At 50.0% G+C, this 15,328-nt stretch overlaps 1 protein-coding gene across 1 annotated transcript in view; it reads left to right on the top strand.

Moving 5' to 3' along the window:
• IFT43 (intraflagellar transport 43) overlaps positions 1–15,328 on the top strand; it is an 89,302-nt gene that overhangs the window by 50,158 nt on the left and 23,816 nt on the right. The window contains exon 4 of the mRNA XM_060095797.1: positions 14,673–14,705. Within this exon, the coding sequence (XP_059951780.1) occupies positions 14,673–14,705 (33 nt within the window). The remainder of the gene's footprint in view (positions 1–14,672; positions 14,706–15,328) is intronic.

The following is a 15,328-nucleotide window of genomic DNA, read 5'->3' as shown; positions in this document are numbered from 1 at the left end:
TTCTTTCCACTGAGCGCTGACTGGGAGAGAGAGGAGGGGAGGTCCGGTGTCACCTGGGGCTGCCAGCTCAGCAGCCTCAGCCTCTGTCTCGTCAGCGTTAGAACTGAGGGGTCTCAAAGGCCCTGCACAACTCAGAAAGAGTGTTTGCCCTTCTGAACTGGGCTTTCTACGTGGCCGCTTGAAATTACTCATTTTGGTCCATGAATCATGGCCTTGAAATGAAACAGTTGACAAACCCTGAGGCAAGGCAGACCTCCCAGGCACAGGGGCCAGTGGAGGAGGCATGCATGTGCCCTGGTGTGCTTGGAGCGCGCAGAGCGGGGGACTGAATCCCGGGGTTCGCCTGGAGAAGTAAAGGAAGTAGATGGACAAGGTAGAGGAGGGCCCGCATGCAGGGCCTTGAATTCCAAGCGTGTGCTTTGCAGTGTTGGGAACGAGGACCCACTGACATGTTGACAGGTGTGTGACCAGTGGTGCAAGGGACACGTGATCACACTTCTTCTGCACACCTTTCTTTTTTTTTTTTTTTTCGGTATGCGGGCCTCTCACTGTTGTGGCCTCCCCCGTTGCGGAGCACAGGCTCCGGACGCGCAGGCTCCGGACGCGCAGGCTCAGCGGCCATGGCTCACGGGCCAAGCCGCTCCGCGGCATATGGGATCCTCCCAGACTGGGGCACGAACCCGTATCCCCTGCATCGGCAGGCGGACTCTCAACCACTTGCGCCACCAGGGAGGCCCCTGCACACCTTTTTGATATGGCACGATCTTGGGGTATTTGCAGATACAAAACGGCATCCATTTCTCTCAGTGTAGAGGCCTCCTCTTACGTGTTGTCTCAGCTCCACTCTGTATAGTGAGTGAGCTCTTCTCTTTCTAGGCTGGATGGAGTTGTAGAGGGGCCTGCTCAGCTTTTCCCCTGAGTTTGACACCTTTTCTTCTGGCAGATTTTGGTGATGTCACTCATCCGTTGTTGCCTGGGAATTGTTCTCCTCTTGTATCCATTTCAAATCATTGCTTTCTCTTATGAGACCGTATATTAAGGTTACCTAATTATGATTACATGAGGTTGGTTTTTCCATAGGATATGTGTTCCTTCTTGACTAGAATGACTTCTCATTTGCCACTAGTTGTGCTGTATTAGTGAGGTGTAGTATTCATCTGCAAGCAGCAGAGAACCCCATTAACAGACCTAAACGGAAAGAGGGTTGTCTCAGAAGATAGAAGGTCCAGCGCTCTGTGGTCCAGGGCGGGTGTGGCAGCTCCATCCTGACAGCAGGGACAGAGCTCTTTCCATCTTCCTGCCCACCATCCTTAGCATGTGGGCCTTTGTCATGATGCTCATGTCTCGTGGTTGTATGATGGCTGCTGTACCTCCAGGCCTCACTTCTGTTTTCCACGCAGGAAGAATGGAGGAGGACATGGAGGTGAAGGTGAAGTTGAAGGGCTCTTTCTTAGCAAGAATTTGTCTTTTGGAGGTGAGGGGCCAGGATATGCTTTCCAGGGACTGCTGCATCTTTCTCACTGATCAGAAATACGGTGTATGCTCACCCCTCAGTGCGAAAGAGGCTAGGGAATGGAATCTTTTTAGCTGGGCTCATTGCCGTCCCAAGCAAAATCAGGGCTTGAATCGAGAGGAAGGGGACATGACTTCTGGGTAGGTACCACGTTGCTTTTTCTGTGGTCGACCCCATCAGGCTGAGCTACAGAAATCACTGGACGAGACTGTCCTGCTGAGACCGTCGTGTGATGTAGAGGGTCAGGTGTACTAAGGAACATAAGAAACAGTCTCACCTAATTCTGGAAGCTTCTCAGATGTGAGGAATCCTTTGGAAAGGACTTGAAAGCCAGAAAGAGTTGCTTTTTAGACAAGGATAAACAAAAGTGGCTGAAGTGAAGGAAGGGAACCAGGAGGCAGAAAAAGGAAAAGCAGGAGATGGATAGCACAAGAGGGGTGCACAGTGAGAGAGCTGGGGGGTAAGCCTGGAGACTAAGTTAATGTTGTCGTGGAAGGCTGTGGGCAGCGGCCGCAGAGGCTCTGTGAGCCGGCCCAGATAGTTCTTGTTTGGGGACAGGGGTGTGTAGATGGGCGGCCAGGTGGGGAGGGTACGTCTCCAGGGTAGGCTGCCGGGCCTGTTGGCTGAGGGGTCCAGGCAGGTTCAGCCAGAGGCAGCAAGAATGTGTGAAGCAGGGCAACGAGGGGTCTAGAGGCAAAAAGTAGGAAGCACTGGCTGGGCACACCTGGCCAGCACCCACCTCTGGGCAGGGGTTCAGTTACAGGACTGAGGAGGAGAAAGACAGCATCTTGAGCAAGGATGAGGCACAGGGAGTAGAGACTGGAGTGAGAAGAATAATAATGATGGCAGCAGCCGTGACTGTTCACTGTCACGTCCTGTGTGCCAAGCGCTGTGCCTGTAAATGCTTTGTGTGAAATAACTTATTTGATTCTAACAACAACCCTGTGAAGCCAAATGTGGTATCATCGCCAGTTTTGCAGAGTTTAAGTGACTTGCCCCAGAGCACAGAGCCAGTGAACGGTGACCCTCTGATCTGAACCCTCTGACTCCAGAGCCCGTAGTCAGAGCCAGCTGAGCCCGGGCCTTAAGTCCTCCCGGACCTGGAGAAGAGAGGGCTGAGTTCTCAGGTGCCCTCTTGGGAGGTTTGCAGGCTTAGCAGTTCTGAACAGATACCCTCTTTGCAACTGCTTAGAGGGAAAGGAAGTAGAAAGGAGTCCTAGTAAGGAGGAAGGAAGCAGCTGGAGAGGTTATGAGTGGGTGAACTGTCTAGGAGAGGAGAGTGAAGGCGAGGTAGAGGTTCTCCATGAAGCTGGGGGAGTGGTGGCCCGTTTTGACAGCACCTAAGAAAAGAGCAGGGAGGACCAAGGAGGAAAATGTCTTAAATTCTTTAGTAGGAAGAGAGTTTGCGTTCACTTTGTTGTCTCTACAAATGACTGAATAGGGAAAAGGGGTTTTGCCCCCTTCCTTTCCCTCCTCCTTCCTTCCTCCCCTTTCCTCTTTGGTGTGTCTCCCCCGCCCGGCTGACGTTGGGATCTCCAAACCAGCACATTACAGGGATTGAAATGTTAGAGCTGGATAAACCAGCTGTGGGAAAAGGGGTGGCTTGGGAAGTATCAGAATAGGAAACGGTATTAATGGAAACAGATGGGGATGGGGGCCAGGATCGGGAGAGGCAGGGTCAGTGTCATTCCCAGAGCCGGGGAGGGACCTGAGAGGTCATGGAGCGTGGCCCCTTCAGTTTAGAGGTGGAGAAGATGAGGGGTGGGCCGTTGAGTGGCTCAGGTATAGAATCGTAAGAGTCAGAAAAGCCCTCAGATGTCACCTTGCCCCCCCCCGCCCAAGGTCATACAGCTAATTAGTGTAATAGAATGTGCCTCTCGTTCTGCAGCCATGCCATCCTGAAACCTTGAGAGCTGCACGCATTTATCTGAAGTTCATGAAAAGGCCGTGCACTGCACTGTTTGTGCAACAGCGAGTCTGTGAGAATAAAACTCTCTTTGCTGCAATCCTCCGGGACTCATATGAAGCAATCTCAGTGAACAAAAAAACTTTCAGGGAAAGTTGTGTCCCCTGAGCCAGCCAGTCTGCTGAGGGGGACACACGGCTTCGCAGAGTGAGCGGCTAAAAGCCAGCAGGGAGTGACTAGGGACGCCAGCCACTGGTAAAAATTCTCCCGACATAAACCATCTCCTTGTTCTTCCTTTGATGGATTCAGTCTCTCAAAAATAAAATGCATCTGTGAACATCACACCTGCCTCTTCCCTTTTCTTTTTAGCCCTTTACTGAGAAGTAACTGAAAGCAGTTTTAATTGTAGAGGCCGCAGCCCGGGCGGACATAGATATAAATATGCACAGGAGATAGAGCCCCACTCATAAAATCTAGATTTTTTCTGGTCTCGTGGGGCTGCCGGTGATTTTACTTTTTGTCCCATCTACCGTCCCCATGGCTGGTTACGGGGGGCTGTGCAGGTTTCTCCTGGTTTCACAGTGGTCATTGCACAAGAGGCCATGTTTAGCAGTGCCAGGGTGTCCTTGGTTCATCCATACCGGGGAGTCCGCAGGAGGCTGCCCCACATGATGCCCTGCCCGGCCCTGGGGGCCTTGCTCTCCGGCAGCTGGAGGGGGGCCCCTCTAACGGCAGGCACCACCTTCCCTTTGAGCAGCTTATTACTTGGGTCAGTCTCAGTGTAATCGTGGGCTTTTGGGGGACCACAGGATGTAAAAGAAGGGCAGAGAAAACAATGGGTTAGTGACTGGAGAGAAATCTTTACAGGTTCCTTTATTACAGTGAAGAAAATTCTCTCCAGGAGAAGTAAAAGACCCAACCCATTCAGTGTAAATCCACTATACTTCAGCTTTTTAAAATGGACTGAAATAAAGATTTTCAGAAACGCTGATAAAAATTTGCCCCCTGACTTGTGGAGCCATGATTTCGCTTGTTTTGGTCACCACATCCTGTGTCATTTCACTCGCCATCCTTATGGCCACATTTCCCAGAGATCGGCCGTGAGTCACAAAGTTACTGTCTCTCCCATCAGCTTTCAGTCCCTCGGATCATGTCAATGGGAAAGTCTCAGTTTGCACCTAGTCTTTCCTTAACACCTTTGTAACCTTGCTAATCTACCTTTTTAACAAAGAGAGAATATGCTCAGTCTTCTGGCAAATAGCAGTATGTGGCTATAATAAAATAAATTTTGTGTTTTATTTAAATTCTATTGTTTTTTATAATTACCTTCTATATGGCTGGTGATGCTAAATTTCCACTGAGAATATAAAGTTTTCTTTTAAATAAATTTATTACAGTAAAAGTAAGGAACCAACTTAAAGAAATATATATAATCAACTTAAAGAAAATATAAAGTAGATGCAGAAAGTACACAGCTACAGCAAAATTCGTGAAGGTAGAATTTGAAAATGGCAGACGTTTGGGAAACACTGCCTGATAGCACTTCTTCCCAGAGGCTTTTCCTCCCCATCCTTCCTCAGCAGGAGGGATAACAGAACTTCTTCCACTTAACCCTCTGTGCTGGCTTTTTTTTTTTTTTTTTTTCTTTTTGCGGTATGCGGGCCTCTCACTGTTGTGGCCTCTCCCGTTGCGGAGCACAGGCTCCGGACGCGCAGGCCCAGCGGCCATGGCTCACGGGCCCAGCCGCTCCGCGGCATATGGGATCCTCCCAGACCGGGGCACGAACCCGTATCCCCTGCATCGGCAGGCGGACTCTCAACCACTGCGCCACCAGGGAGGCCCTGTGCTGGCTTTTATATCACAGGATATGTGGTGAGTTGCCTATTGTTTATTGCGTCCTCTCTAAATTGTCTTACTAACTTGAAGGGAAAAAAAGGAACCCAGTGAAAATTTCTAGCCCCATAGTTCCCTCCTGGTCCCTGACCAATGTCAGCGTCTGTGTTTTTGGAGTTGGTACCAACGTGTAAGAGCATCTTGTTCCAGTCTGGCTGCGCACCCAGCCAGCTCCGATTCCCTTCTCATTTTCAGCCACCACCTCATCTGTGTTTCAGCCACACCAGTTCCCCTGCTGTTTTCTGAGCACACCTGGCCCTTTCTTGCCTCCCGACTTTATTCAGGTTGTTTTCTCCAGCTGGATATCCTTCCTGCAGCTTTTCTGCCAGTCGCAAGTCTGCTCAATCTTTCAGTTGGCACGTCTTCTAGGAAGTCTCCCCAGATTCCCCCAACCGGAAGGGTCAGTTCTCTCTCTCTTTTTTTTTAAATTAATTAATTTGTTTATTTATTTATTTTTGGCTGTGTTGGGTCTTCATTTCTGTGCGAGGGCTTTCTCTAGTTGTGGCGAGCGGGGGCCACTCTTCGTCGCGGTGTGCGGGCCTCTCACTGTCACTGCCTCTCCTGTTGCGGAGCCCAGGCTCCAGACGCGCAGGCTCAGTAGTTGTGGCTCATGGGCCTAGTTGCTCCGCGGCATGTGGGATCTTCCCAGACCAGGGCTCGAACCCGTGTCCCCTGCATTGCCAGGCAGATCCGCAGATCCTCAACCACTGCGCCACCAGGGAAGCCCGGGTCAGTTCTCTCTTTAGTGCTACCATGATATTTTGCTATAACCTCTCTTCTCTTGTTAAGAGTAGGGCATAATAGAACCAGCAATAGATGAGGGATTGTTGGTTTCTAGTTCCAGCTCTGTGTCCAACTAGCTTTGGGGCTGTAGTGAGGTCGCTTCAGCACCTCTTCGTCTCTGTTTCCTCACCTGGAAGATGCACAGCCGGGATGGTGGCGGTAGTCATTCAGTCACTGCGGTATGTGAGTCTTCTGGAGGCATTACTGTTATCTCTGTAGTGTTCCTTTGTCCAGCCAGATTGTAAAATCCTGAGCAAAAGGTCCCAAATCCCAACACCTCCCGTTTGTGCCTAATAGATGATTAGTTACCCAATAAGGTTTCTGAATAAAATAATGTTCATTTGAGATACCTAAGATCTAGAGATCCAAACTTTTCCACTTTTTAGTTTATTCATAGCAGAAATATACATACATTATTATATGTTCCCATAATTATTTTTAGCTACTAAAACTGTTTCTATACATTTCGACCCTTTTTCCTCCTGATAATGCTTCTTTAGAGTTTGAATTGGAACGGAGATGTTATTTTGAATCTGACCAGCAGGGGGCAAACTTCACCCAGGAATTGCCATGTAAATCACTATCGCTTCAATTTGATAGGGCTTGGGAGTCTACAGATAGGATTTGGAAGTTGGTTTTCATCTTTCTACTAGACACCTTGTTTGTTGATAATGCCAGCAGGAGCTAAATGTGCTCTAATATGACCTAAAACCCCAAAGTGCCAAAATTGGGGTGCTGGGGAGTTCTTGTTTGTCTTTAAAATAAGGGAGAAGGGGGCTTCCCTGGTGGCGCAGTGGTTGAGAGTCCGCCTGCTGATGCAGGGGACACGGGTTCATGCCCCAGTCTGGGAAGATCCCACATGCTGTGGAGCGGCTGGGCCCGTGAGCCATGGTCGCCGATCCTGCGCGTCCGGAGCCTGTGCTCCACAATGGGAGAGGCCACAACAGTGAGAGGCCCGCATACCGCAAAAAAATAAAAAAATAAAAAAAATAAGGGAGAAGGTACAATACCTGCAAATACATCTGGACACTAAACATGAATGGCAAGAATTAGGAACTGAGGGGGAAAAGAGTGGGGACTTCAGCTCTCAGCAGAGATTTCAATGAGGAGAAATCTATCGGCCAAAGAAAACGTCAGTTCATGAAAAATATCTGGTTTTTAATCAGTATTATAGGTGGGGAACATCTTAGAGCAGGGGAACATCTTAGAGCAGGGGGTCCCCAGTTAAGCAGTCCGCTGCCTGATGCTGAATGAACCTTGTAGCCATGATTACAATGGCAGATTTCTCCTCTGCTCAGATCTGGGTTTCTACCGTGAAGGCTCATTTGGTGGGTCACACAATTTATAAAGTAGAGCCTTGGTGTTAGATGTACTAGTGATGTGTTATATGATCTAGGACAAATGACCTCCCCTCTCCCAGGCCTTTGTAAAACTGACCTCAATGAGGTTTGGATGCACTTGTGAGATTTTTTATTGGACATTTAAGAATTATGAGGGTAGAAAACGTCTCAAGAAAATGGTATTTTGACTGCTTTTCTTCCACAGGAGTGATATGTTTTGAAAATATAAGATAGCTTTGGCTTCACTTTAGCTGGTCTCTCATTTCTGCACTTCCCCTTGCTAAGTGTTTATGAATTTGGCCCCTGGCTGCAGAGTTTCTTCTTTCTGTCATGGGAGCCCTGTAAGCTCCTTACTGTGGCTTTAGCTCTTCCCTCATGGGCAACAAGTTGCACTAGTAACCATGTGTCCAAACCCTTCACGTCACTCTCTGGTTAGAGGCCGTGGCCCAGGCAGGATGGTCCAGCAGGGGGCCTTCCACTAGGACATCAGGGCTCTGGATGCCCGGCACTTTGCTCTATTTTAAGCCTGTGCTGTCTTGCAGCAGGGAGGTGAGTCTAGGGCCCAATATGTGCTGTGGATATTAAGAGACTTCAAGGACACTTCCCCCCATTTATCCCAGTTATGTCCCCTGCTAAAATAGGTTAACGGTGTCTAATTAACCACTGAACATTGTCATGCTGCATAAAGATAGCATCCTGGCTGTTCTTTGAGCCATGGTACTTTATCTCCATTTAGATCTCTGCAGTATTCCATTAAACTCGAGAGCAACATTTTAACTGAGATGATGTCTACATTAGGGCCGCCTTTCACCCTTCAGCACGTGACCCGTGTAGGCAGCAGCTGAGGCCTTCTGTCTGATGCAGCAGGGCAGGCAGAGGAGACTGGCTCTGCAGGCGGGGAGGGTCTTTACATTACGGTCCTTCTCTGCCACTGAGCCCCAGAGTAAAACCGAGGATCCGGGATTGGGCAGTGGTTCTGCGTGGCCGCAGGCGCGGGATGCGCCAGCGCCGTCAAGCCTGTCCTCCACTGACCAAATCATGCGCAGTGCACGTCAGTGTGGTCTCTGAATGTCAAGGGAAAGGAAGTGCATCTGAGCAAAAGAAGTTAGAAAAAGCGAGTGCCTGGAGGAAAGGGTGACCTGGCTAGATGGGGTCTCCTTTCTCCCATGACGCGAGCTGTCGTGTTGTAAATTAACCAACATTAACTACCACATGGTCAGGCTGACAAAGCTACAGTGCTGCTGTAAGTTGAAAGTATGTCATCTCATCATGGAAAATGTTAATTGAATTTGAAGCAGAATCTGTAGAATGAGCCTTTCCCCCAGTGTAGAGCTGCCTGCGTGCCTGTATCATGTAGGGTTTAAGAACTGGGCCTTGTATACTGGCCCAACCCGTTTCTAGGTGGGTGACCTTGGGCAAGTTACTTTACTTCTGTGAGCCCCAGTCACCTCATCTGTAAAAGGGAGCACGTTTAAATAAGATAATGTGATAATTAAATAAGGTAACGTATAATACTATATATAGTAGTGTTATATAATAGTAACATATAAATAAGATAATATAATAACAATGCTTGGCACCCAACAAACTCAGTAAGTGTTAACTGTTATCACCAGTCATCAGTCTTCCTGTGACAAGCCATGGGGGCAGCGGCCTGGGAATGGACTCTTCCCTGAGAATCGAGGGTGGATGTGTGGAGCCCAGGCCGAGTCACCTAGTGTGGATTGTAGAGAAGCGGGGCGAACACCAGGAGGGGACTGGTTGACTGCGGAACTGAAGGACTGGGCTTTAAAGGAAGGTGAGGATAATGAGACAACGCCCTTACCCTTGAAGTCTCCACCTGTTTAAAGAACAGACGGCTTCATGTGAGGCTGAGCGATCTTAGCGACTTGGAAAGCACCACACAGAGAGGGCCGTGGCTCCCCTCTTGCCAAGTCACTGACCAGGTCCGGCGCATCCCTTGCTGCAAACCAGGAGGCTAGGGTGCCCTTACTCCTAACACCCCGTGTCCACAAGGTGGGAGGTGAGGGAGGACACTTACTCTCAGTGTCCGGAGTTAAAGCTTTGTTCTTCAAAATGGCCAAAGCAATCAGCAAGTGATGGAGTAGCTCTTGAAAAGAAACCTGGCATTTAATTAACTTTTCAAAGTGCTGGTTCAGCAACCTCTATGTTTTACATTTTGAATATTGAACAAGCATCTCTAATCAGATCTGAATTGCTTCTGGGCCTCCCCCAGTGGAGAGCACCTGCTGAGCTTTTACGAACAACACAGAATCCTGAGTTTCAGGAGGGCCAACTCAGAGTCACTCGGGAATGGAGCCTTCAGTCTGTGAGGCCATTTCCTTCCTCCCCTCAGCCCGTAGGTCAAGTCAGAGTTCATGAACGCTTCTGTAAGAAGAAAGCAGGCAACTCGGAAGGACAAGGCAGCAAGGCTTACATTCTGCTGCTTAGCGACAGAGAGTTCAGTCTACTCTCTGAGATGAGGTTTCGGGCAGTGGTTCTCACATACGTGACTGGGCTTCATTTCTAGAAATTACTACCTCAGGGGGCCTGTGGTGAAGCCTAGCACACGGGTGCTGCAGAAGCTTCCCAGGTGTGATTCTCTTGTGCACCACTGGTTAAGAACTCCTGGTGTAAAGGATTCTCTCCAGCTTTCAATTGGCTATCTGTTGCCTCCTGTAAGTATGAAAAACCTGTGAGCACAGTAAATCCAACCGGATGTCGGGGTGCCCAGGGGACATCTAAAAATCAGCGGGTATCTGCTTTTGAAAGAACCTGGGGCAGTGGGTTTGGGAGATAAGGATTCTCATTTCAGCATCGTCACTAAGCAGCTCTGTGATGTGGACAAAGCACACAGAGCTTTGGTGGATTGGTGCCCACTGTCCCAATCTATCGGTATATATAAAATGGTGCTCCTGAAGCCCGCTTTGCCTCTTTTCCAGAGCTAATGTTGATAGACATGAAAGTGTCTGCAGGCTCCCCAAAAGTGCTCTATCTCTGTACAGTGGTCTCGCCAGTATTATAATTGTCAGGTTCCCAAACCCTCTAACGGCCACTTCTAGGGAAAGAGGCACGTGGGCCCCGGGGGGCGGTAAGAGACCAGAAACCCAGGGTGGAGCTGGCCGCAGCTCTGCAGTCCTCCTGCCACAGGGCTGGGCCAGCTCACATCGTTTCCCCGGAAGTGTGTGATGACCCAGAACCTGCAGTCCTCCCCCTCAGCCTCCACCCACCTACACAGTCTGTGGGAGGCGGGGCTTTAGCCCACATCCTTCTTGGGTTACCTACCCTGCTGGGCAATGATAGACCACCAGGTTTTCATTCTTTTTTAACCTGTCACCAGCAATTTAAAAATGCGCTCTGCATCGTGACTGGATATTTCTGTATATAAAACTGAAAAACATGTAATATTTATTCTTACTATTTGCAGTACACTCTCTTCACTGTACTTTGCTATTGGAAAAAAAAAAAAAAAAGACAAAAAAGAAAGGCTAGGGCTTCCCTGGTGGCGCAGTGGTTGAGAGTCCGCCTGCCGATGCAGGGAACGTGGGTTCGTGCCCCGGTCTGGGAAGATCCCACGTGCCGCGGAGCGGCTGGGCCCGTGAGCCATGGCCGCTGAGCCTGCGCATCCGGAGCCTGTGCTCCACAACGGGAGAGGCCACAACAGTGAGAGGCCCGCGTACCGCAGAAAAAAAAAAAAAAGAAAAGCTGGTGGTGATCCTCTAAATTGATTTCATGGCTCACTAATTGTTCATGACCTGTGGTTTGAAAATCCTTATGCTAGGTTCCATGTCACTGCATGGCCTGAGGTGCGTTTGGGGACTAGGCAGGTAAAGTAAATCTGTGGAGTGGGGGGTTACTTCAAAATAGCACGTTAAATTATATCACTGAGATACATAGACAAGTTATTTGCATATTCACAGTTCTATAAAGAAATGTACTCTCGGCCTGTTCTCCTACAGCATGCTTCCCACTTCCTTTTGCTTTCTCACTTTTGGTAGCGGCAGAGATACAGGAAATACTTCACTATCCTCTTAACTTCTGTAAGAAAAGCAGCAGTGCAGGTTCAGCGGTAAAGAGCTAGTAGGGACCCCCAGGTGCCAGGGAGGGTGGTAGCTCAGGCTTGGAGGGGGTGGGGCACAGCCCAGCTTCCCTGAGTTTTTCCTTGTGGGAATGCAGACCCAGTGTGGCCAGGGTTTGTATTTGAAGAATTCAGAAATCCGGACTTTTTTTGTACAAAATCTCCCAACCTGGACAACAAATTAATGATAAAACAGAAAAAAATTAAACCAAACCAAAATAAGCAGCGGTGTGGTGCAGCCCAAACTTATCTGCAAGCTAGGGACAGCCCAGAAGTGGCCAACTGTTTCAAAGGCAGTGTTTCCTGATGTTTCTCCAGGGCCCCGCTCAAGTTCCCACTAGGCTTTCCATCTCCCAAGCAGAAGGCTCTCCCAGAACCTGCTCTTTCTAGCAGAGAGATTGAGAGACAGACGGACAGACAGACAGACAGAACGTCCCGTGGGGCATCCGTGCCGTCCATCCTTGAGGGCTGTCTCTTGTTCTTGCTCCTTCCCTGCTACGGGAGGATCCTGGGCCCCCCTGGGGTGACAGGAAGCAGGCTGTGGGCTCAGCGGCAATTATGCTGAAGATGGACCTCAGCCCCTGTTCGGATGACGAGTGGATAAATGGCAGTTAATCAGCCTTCCCCCGGTAGAGTCGTGTTGTCATGATTGTTTCCTTCAGACAGAATCACCGCTCCTTTTGCCCCGGCACGTGGCTTAGGAAGGAGAGATTCTGTCCTAACTCTGGAGGGTGGTCAGAGAGGGAGCTGCCCCTTCTGTACAACAGGAAGGCGCCGGCCTAGGCTGCCCAGCCTGTTGAATCCCGTTATTCTTCCGTGACCCCCGTTTCTATCCAAGCTCTTCTGCCGCTAGTGACATAGGACTGGCTCATTCGGACAGTGGGTCCGGAGTTCAGCCTCACCAGGACAGTTGGAGGCAGTGGTCCCTGGGAACTCCAGCCGGGAGCAGAACCTCCCCTCCACACAGACAGAAGGCAGCCATGCTGGCGGCGGGGGCCGGGGCGGGTGCTGCGTTCAGGATTCCTTTGACTTTGACTTAGAACAGGTCATAAACCTGGGTCATCTGCCATCACCACAGTGGGGATGCCCTGGGTACCCGACACAGTTTACCTTTGTGCCCCACCTGCTGCCCTGAAGTCCCACTTGCCCCCCTACCCCTAGTTGCTCTGTCTCTTCAGTTGGCCCTTTAAGAGTCGAAAGCTGCAGCCTAGGAGGTCTCCTCAGAGTTGTTCCATGCTGTTCTTCCAACTTTACCTACCTATTCACTTCCCCCTCCCTGACTTCAGCCAAAATTAATCCTTTCTTCCCTCCTTCCTTCCCTCCTCCCCACCTTCCTTCCCTCCTTCTCTCCTTCCTTCCCTCCTTCTCTCCCTCCTTCCCTCCCTCCTTCCCTCCCTCCTTCCCACCTTCCTTCCTTCCTTCCCTCCTCCCTCCCTTCCTTCCCCCCTCCCTCCTTCCCTCCTTCTCTCCCTCCTTCCCTCCTTCCTTCCCTCCCTCCTTCCCTCCTTCCTTCCCTCCCTCCTTCCCTCCTTCCTTCCCTCCTTCCCTCCCTCCTTCCCTCCTTCCTTCCCTCCTTCCCTCCCTCCTTCCTTCCTTCCCTCCCTCCTTCCCTCCTTCCCTCCCTCCTTCCTACCTTCCCTCCCTCCTTCTCTCCCTCCTTCCCTCCTTCTCTCTCTCCTTCCCTCCTTCCCTCCTTTCTTCCCTCCTTCCCACCTTCCTTCCCTCCTTCCCACCTTCCTTCCCTCCTTCCTTCCCTCCCTCCTTCCCACCTTCCTTCCCTCCTTCCCACCTTCCTTCCCTCCTTCCCTCCCATCCTTCCTCCTCCTTCCTTCCCTCCCTCCTTCCCTCCCACCTTCCCTCCTTCCCACCTTCCCTCCTTCCTTCCCTCCCTCCTTCCCTCCTTCCCTCCTTCCCACCTTCCTTCCCTCCTTCCCTCCCTCCTTCCCTCCTTCCTTCCCTCCCTCCTTCCCTCCCTCCTTCCCTCCTTCCCTCCTTCCCACCTTCCCACCTTCCTTCCCTCCTTCCCTCCCTCCTTCCCTCCCTCCTTCCTTCCTTCCCTCCCTCCCTCCTTCCCTTCTTTTACTCTGTCTCTCTCTTTCTTAACAGCACAGTTATAGTCTAACTTTCATGGGAAGTAGTCTATTTAGACTTAGGTTTATGATTCTACTCTTTGGAGATTATTTGCCTTTTGCGGAAAGTGCTGGTTGGCCCCCATGCAGCTCTTACTGGGAGGCCTTCTCGGCCTCCTGCCGGCCATCATGACGCTGCCACCACCCTTTGCCCTCGATCGTCATGGTGATTGATTTCTGACTTAAAAGAATTCATAGAAAACAAATACTCCGTTATCACAGAAATTTTCACACATACGGGAAAGTTATCTCCGTGTAACCCACACCCAACTTTAAAAATCTTCAGCGTTTAGCCGATCTCATTTAGAAGACTTAAGATCAGTGTTTCTCAGAGTATCGGTAGTGGCCCTCTTGGATTAGAATTACTGGGAATTTGTTTAAGATGCATATTCCTGGGCTCCCCCCCAAGACCAGCTGATCCAGAAATCTCTCGTTGCTGGGTGCAGCAATCTCCACGTCTGACAAGCTTCCCAGGTGGTTCTTACACACGTTCAGGTTGGGGAACCAGGGCCTCACATAGCGTCTGTGTGCAGACAGACCTCCTGCTCGTGGAATGTCTTACTTGCCCCACCATCACTCACAGGGCCTTCCAGTCCTTCACGTGGAGGAGACAGAAAGTCAGGCCTGAACTGAGCGGCTAGTTCGTCCCCTTTTGCTCACGGGAAGGTACACATGTTAGCACAGCAGCTTCAAATAAGACCCAAGGCCTCAGCCCTAAGAAAGTACTCTGTAAATTGGTCAGTTAACTGTTGAAAGGAAGGCACCATGTCATCTATACCCTTTGTAGTTTTGAGCTTCTCACTCAACTTGCACTTAAGCTCAACAATTTAATTTGGAGTCATGCTGAAATAAGGCCATAGGAAGGCATTATTGTAATTTTCTTACATTGGTTGTGGGCCTTGGTCTATAAAGAGGAATCCAGCACTTGGGTTATGCTAATTTGCTCCCACTTTTGAAACCCCCCTCCAGCATGCCATGTCAGTGCAGGAGACTAGAGTGTTCTCATAAACCTTGTCTCTCTTTTTTTCAGGTCAGGAAGGAGGGCTTCTGAAGAAATAGAAGAGTATGTTTCCAGTATTCTTTCAACATCCTGTGGTGGCCATAGTCAACAGTGCAGTCTGGGTGGTCCTCATCTGTTCAGCCTTTATTAAACACAGCATTCAAAGACAGACAGCAGGAAGCTGGCCATGGACTGGGGCTGGAGTTAGGAACACTAGTCAAGGGTTCGGTTAATGCTGCTTCCTCAGCTGAAGGGCTGGACTCTGGCATTGATGCCCATGTCATATCTCCCACTGCGTGGTTTTTAGAAGTGTATGTTCAGGTATCAAGAGTACTGACCCATGGGTTCTGCTTTATTGATGCAGATGGGCAGAAGCAACTCCAGCCTTCTAAAGCTAGCCTTCTCCTAAGACTTAAATCAAAAAGAAAGAAGGAAGGTTTCTAGGTAAAGATGGAATGTGAAGGTAGGGCCATGGATCTCATACCTGCGGGGTGGGTGGAGCATCCTATCACGGTCGGTGTGATGCTGCCTGTGGGATGGAGCACCACATGGCCTGTGTGGCCATACCTGGCAGACCAGCTGCCAAATCAAGTCTGACCAAGTTGGTGGAGGGGAGTGGGTCCAGAAGCATTTTCATCTCGGCAAAAGAATGGAAACAATAACAATATAGCGTTTTCACTTTCTGC

The sequence above is a fragment of the Mesoplodon densirostris genome, chromosome 4 (genome assembly GCF_025265405.1).
Source record: "Mesoplodon densirostris isolate mMesDen1 chromosome 4, mMesDen1 primary haplotype, whole genome shotgun sequence".
NCBI lineage: Eukaryota > Metazoa > Chordata > Mammalia > Artiodactyla > Ziphiidae > Mesoplodon > Mesoplodon densirostris.
The sequence above is the reverse complement of the archived record's forward strand: the minus strand, read 5'-3'. Positions and strand labels throughout refer to the sequence as shown.